The 6051-nt window shown below is 44.8% G+C and overlaps 1 protein-coding gene across 2 annotated transcripts in view; it reads right to left on the bottom strand.

The window, feature by feature from the left end:
- Positions 1–1765: 1765 nt before the first annotated feature.
- SLC36A2 (solute carrier family 36 member 2) overlaps positions 1766–6051 on the bottom strand; it is a 53281-nt gene continuing 48995 nt past the window's right edge. For both annotated transcript variants that reach the window (XM_042948708.1, XM_042948705.1), the window contains exons 11-12: positions 3076–3343; positions 1766–2875 (exon numbers count right to left, since the gene is read on the bottom strand). In XM_042948708.1, the coding sequence (XP_042804642.1) occupies positions 2656–2875; positions 3076–3343 (488 nt within the window). In that variant the 3' untranslated portion in view covers positions 1766–2655. The remainder of the gene's footprint in view (positions 2876–3075; positions 3344–6051) is intronic.

Genomic DNA, 6051 nt, shown 5'->3' with positions numbered 1-6051 from the left:
CTTTCATTTTGACCACCACCATTTGCGCCTTCTCTTGGGCCCTACAAAGGTGTTGTGCACAACTGTGTGAGTCCCAAACCCAACTGTCACTGCATGCTTGATCACCTACAAGTCACTTCATATCTCTAAGCCTGTTTCCTTACCTGAAAATAGGGACAATGACAGTACATACCTCATAGGGTGGTTGTAAGGATTAGGGAGATAATCCCATGTAAAACACAGTAAGCGCTCAGTGAGGGAAGGAAGAAAGGGTTTTCTATGATTCTTGATTCAAGCACAAGCTCTGAAACTTAAAAGAATCAGTCGGGATGAGGAGAGGGTGGAGAGCCTGTGTGTGTGTGTGTGTGTGTGTGTGTGTGTGTGTGCGCGCGCAAACCAGTACCAACAAACAAAAAAACCCCTTAATATCCTCACACTCAGACACAGTTCTAATACTTGGTATTTTTTAGTGCTGCCGACAATGACTAACGAGTCTCACTAGCTTACTTTGATCAGTTACATCTATGTTACTAAATTTTTTTTCTTTAAAAACATTTTTTTTAACACTTATTTATTTTTGAGAGACAGAGACAGAGCATGAGCAGGGGAGGGCAGAGAGAGGAAGACACAGAATCTAGAAGCAGGCTCCAGGCTCTGAGCTGTCAGCACCGAGCCTGACATGAGGCTTGAACTCACGAATCGCAAGATCATGACCTAGGTTGAAGTCGGACACTTAACTGACCGAGCCACCCAGGCGCCCCTAAATTTTTTTTTTCTTTGCAAAGTTGAGCTTTAGCCAGATTAGCCTAAGTGATAAGATTAGCCTGAGCATCTTACACTGTAGGGGCTTGTGCCTGGACAAGGAGTGTGACAGTTTTTTAACAACAGGACAATCTTAAACTTAGCAAGGTTGGTTGGGGTGATGGTGGAATATGGTGGGAGAGGCGAGCTCAGAGAGAGGAAGAACGCTTTGCCGCAGCTCTGAGCCAGTCAGTGGGAGAACTTTGGGTCTGCTGATGAAACAGAGAAGTACAGGGTGGAAGTGATGAGCCAGCTCCCTGGCCAGGTAGGTTTTGTACCATTGCATAGGCTAAGGGTGTGCTGCCTCCCAACAGGAACTCTGCAGACAGACTATGGGATGTGGGTGTGGCCTGCTGGCCCTCCTCCCACCTGAGCAAGGCTAGTGCTCATGAAGTACCTTCTTGAAGTCTAGCAGATAGAAAGTAACACACAAAAGGAGCAGACCAGGATTTAGGAATTAGGGCAGACACTCCCCCAATATCTTCCCTAGGCCATATAGGGAGGATCACGGTTGAAAAGAAGCAAGAAAGGGTCTTTCAAACACGGTCTTAAAATGGAGACTGAAACAAGCATGGGTCATTCCCATAAATTACAGGAAGTCCAATGGGAAACTCTCTTCCTTGGGACTATAGATCTGCCTCTAATATCTACTCAGTTATTTGGGGGCACTTTCCCAGTTTTAGTAATTTTAGGGATGAAGGAGCAAACGCTACCTGGAAGGTTGAGCTGGTGTTTCAGGTTGGCTGGCTCTTGCTATCAGCCGAGCACAGACATGAGAAAAGGCCCAGGACTGTCAAGGAAGCAGGTTGGAGTGGAAGGAGGGCAAGGTTCAGTGTCAGGAGACCCAAGTTTTACTCAAAATCCAGTTTAATGGCACCACCTGTGGAAAGCCATACTTTGTCCTCAAGAGCAGTTAGTGTCCCTCTGCCCTTATAAGGACCCGTTATGGTATCGACTTAGGTGATTACCTATAATTCTTCCCCCCTTGCCTCCCCACCGGTGAATAGTAAACTAGCTTTTTTGAGGGCAGGGATGCTTTCTCACTCATTGGTATATCTCCTTTAGAGTATCAGTTAACTTTTGCTGCATAAAAACTCCCACTTCTTATGGCTTAAAACCACATTTATTATTTCTCACAATTCTGTGGATCATCTGGGCAATTCTTACGACTTGGGTCAGCTTGACTGGAGCTGGATGTAGTCTAGGAGGCTTCCCTCATGTGTCAGAAGTTGGCAGGCTGGTTGATCTGAGGGATGGGCTCAACTGGGATGATTCGTTTCTGTGCAACATGGCTTCTCATCCTCCAGTAGGCTAGCTCAGGCTTCTTCCACTGGTGGATCTTCACCCCATAGCATAGGGAGAAATGAAAGTCCTGATGCACAAGCCATCACCAAATCTCTGCTTGCATCACATCTACTGATGTTCAACGGGCCCAAATAAGTCACAAGGGCAAGACCAGATTCAAGGAGTAGAGACATGGATTTCACCTCTTGATGGGAGGAGCTGCAAAGTCACATTGTCAAGAGGAATCTGTGGCCATTTTTGCAACCTACTATAAGAACCTTGAACTATGCTTGACACACCGTAGGGAGAATGCTTGTTGCAAGAGTTAAGAGGTAAATAATGCCAAATACTGTAATGGCATTATCCACTCCCCTACCCCATGCCATTGGCACATCAACTTCCATGCCTCCTACTTACTGATGAGATCTTTCACCTGGGCCAAAACTTTATCCAGTGGTTTAGAAAGTTTATTGCCCTGGACTTAAATATGATGGCTCCTTTCTGAGAGTTGCAGCTCACGTTGGACCTCTTTGCCCTACCCATTTTGACACAGGAGCCATGCATACCTTGTTGGATTATAGGTTCTGTCCCCTAGTCTTTGCTCATTGAACAGGTCTGGAAAAGGGGAAACCCTTGGTCTACCAGATCAGGGTCAGCCTTAGCCAGCTGCACGTCCTTCTGCCAGTTGCTGTCACTTGGTTTCCCCCTGGTGGCTTCTTCGTGCCTAGCACCACTCAAGGCGACGTGAATTGCCCAAAAGTTGGATGGAATCAAGAGCCTTCCATGGGAGAGCTCTCGACTTAATGGAAAGCTAGAGATGGAAATAAAAGGAATAACAAAACCAAATTTTTAAATTACCATCTAGACCCTGTAGCCAGTGAGTCCTTGCTTGTTTCACCATGACTTGGCCCAGAACAAGGATAAAGCAGTAAAATAAAGATAGTGCATATAAAAGATATCCACATCAGTAAAAGTCAGGCGCTGGTGGGTACGGGACAGTGCCATGCTCACTGAATAAAAACGGTAGAGTTGGAAAAGGTGAGAGGGCCTCCCGAGAGGATCAGCTCGTCCAGGGCCTGGTAGGTTCCTGCCACAAAGCCTGCAAAGCCCAGGATGCTGATCAGGGCGTCCTTGGCGATGGTGAGGGGGCTCATGCCCTCTGAGTAGTAGGTGGTGATCTCCAGGAGGGGCGGGATGATGAGGGCCAGGGCGCTGCTGCTCACGGACCCCACCAGGGAGAGGACCAGGTCCAGGCGGGGGACGAGGATGGCCAAGGTGCCTGCAGGAGATGATATGCGATGCATGGATTTTTAGGACTTGGCCAAGTTTTTCAAGTTTGGTTTTAAAATCCTTTTCTTAAAACACAAACCAGTTGTTTCTCACATTTAATTGCGTAAGTAAAACATCGAAAGTCCTGTAATACTCTGATCATATTCACTAGAGGTTACACATTAAAAATCTGGCGTGTCTCAGGGCCCCTGTGTGGCTCAGTCGCCTAAGTGTCTGACTCTTGACCTCGGCTCAGGTCATGATCTCCCGGTTTGTGGGTTCAGGCCCCACATCAGGTTCTGCAGAGCCTGCTGGGGATTTCCCTCTCACACACACAAAATAAATAAACTTAAAAAAATTGGTGTCTTTTTAATGATTTTTTTAAAACATGCGTTCATATTTATTGGGAAGAGAAATCTTCCCTCTGCCTACTTAGGCCGGGTGGGGGCGAGGGGAGGCAGAGGCTGGGGATGAACTGACAATGGATTAACCAGACAAAAGACAGTTTATTTAGGGTTAGGGAACCTTCAGATGAGTTGGCTCCTCCCAGAACAGCCAAAGATAGGGGTCCACATGCCTATCTCATAGGGTGAAAGGAGTGGGCAGAAAGAGCATCTATGTAAGAACAAGTGGAAGTCATAACTGGTTCCTATCATTTATTTAAGGAATTTGTCTGTGATGATGGTTAGTCTTTTTTTCTGGTTGAAAACCTTCCAGAGAGGGGATTTATAGAGGCTGTACTTCTTCTGGGATCCTCCTTAATTCAGCGATGGACGTTTAGACAAGGGTTTATTTTTCCCTTCCCTGTGGCTGCTGTTTGTTCAAATTTAGTTTAAAATAATTTTTATGCCACCGAGGCACACTTTGAATCCTCCATTATTCAACAATGATTAAGCTCTTACCCAATAAATAATATTAAATATCAGTGCTGGCAGCAAAGGAAACAATCAACGAAACTAAAAGGCAACCAATGGAATGGGAAAAGATATTTGCAAATGACATATCGGACAAAGGGTTAGTATCCAAAATCTATAAAGAGCTCACCAAACTCCACACCCGAAAAACAACCCAGTGAAGAAATGGGCAGAAAACATGAATAGACACTTCTCTAAAGAAGACATCCGGATGGCCAACAGACACATGAAAAGATGTTCAACGTCGCTCCTTATCAGGGAAATACAAATCAAAACCACACTCAGATATCACCTCACGCCAGTCAGAGTGGCCAAAATGAACAAATCAGGAGACTATAGATGCTGGAGAGGATGTGGAGAAACGGGAACCCTCTTGCACTGTTGGTGGGAATGCAAATTGGTGCAGCTGCTCTGGAAAGCAGTGTGGAGGTTCCTCAGAAAATTAAAAATGACCCAGCAATAGCACTGCTAGGAATTTACCCAAGGGATACAGGAGTACTGATGCAAAAGGGCACTTGTACCCCAATGTTTATAGCAGCACTCTCAACAATAGCCAAATTATGGAAAGAGCCTAAATGTCCATCAACTGATGAATGGATAAAGAAATTGTGGTTTATATACACAATGGAATACTACGTGGCAATGAGAAAGAATGAAATATGGCCTTTTGTAGCAACGTGGATGGAACTGGAGAGTGTGATGCTAAGTGAAATAAGCCATACAGAGAAAGACAGATACCATGTGGTTTCACTCTTATGTGGATCCTGAGAAACTTAACAGAAACCCATGGGGGAGGGGAAGGAAAAAAAAAAAAGAGGTTAGAGTGGAAGAGAGCCAAAGCATAAGAGACTCTTGAAAACTGAGAACAAACTGAGGGTTGATGGGGGTGGGAGGGAAGGGAGGGTGGGTGATGGGTATTGAGGAGGGCACCTTTTGGGATGAGCACTGGGTGTTGTATGGAAACCAATTTGACAATAAACTTCATATATTGAAAATAAATAAATAAATAAATAAATAAATAAATAAATAAATATCAGTGCTGGGAACTGTCCCATCTGTTTGGGACGCATCAACGTACAAAAAGACAGAAATTAAACACACACACACACACACACACACACACACACACACCTTGGGAGGGGGGGATGGGCTCAATGGGTAAGGGGCACTAAGGAATCTACTCCTGAAATCATTGTTGCACTAGATGCTAACTAACTTGGATGCAAACTTTAAAAATAAATTAAATTAAAAAAACTTTTTAGAGCTAACATTTTAATAATTAACACAACTATAAGCACCTCTTACTTGCAAACAATTAGAATGTGAAATTATTTATAGGGGAAAGGGGTCTTCAGCTGGAACAAGATTGCAGGGGCTCATTAAAAGAGTATCTTCTCCAGGTTTTACATCCATGTCAGAAAACATCTAACAGACACTAGCAGCTAAGGATTTTGAACTTATCCATTTTTTAGTAGGATATCTTACAGGTGTGGGCTTCTACATTCCTTGTTTGACCTGTTGGCGATTTTCACCAAGAAAGCCCAAAAGCCTCCCCCGGGCCTGCTGTGGAGGAGTGTGGTGTATCAGAACCGCAACAGGTCTGGAAGGCAGGGTTCTGGCTTCCCCTTGTGTGGCCTTGGGGAAGTCCCTAACCTCCTTCTCAGCCTGTTGCCTCCTCTGCAGAATGGGGATAAATGCCATCTATCTTTGTAGGTAGCATGGCGCACACTGCAGACGGTGTTAAAGTTTTAAACTGGTTTATGTCCCTAGATAACAGAGTTAATTGATGTAAAGCCCTTAGAAA

The sequence above is a fragment of the Panthera leo genome, chromosome A1 (assembly GCF_018350215.1).
Source record: "Panthera leo isolate Ple1 chromosome A1, P.leo_Ple1_pat1.1, whole genome shotgun sequence".
Taxonomy (NCBI): domain Eukaryota; kingdom Metazoa; phylum Chordata; class Mammalia; order Carnivora; family Felidae; genus Panthera; species Panthera leo.
This window is presented reverse-complemented; position numbering and strand designations above follow the sequence as displayed.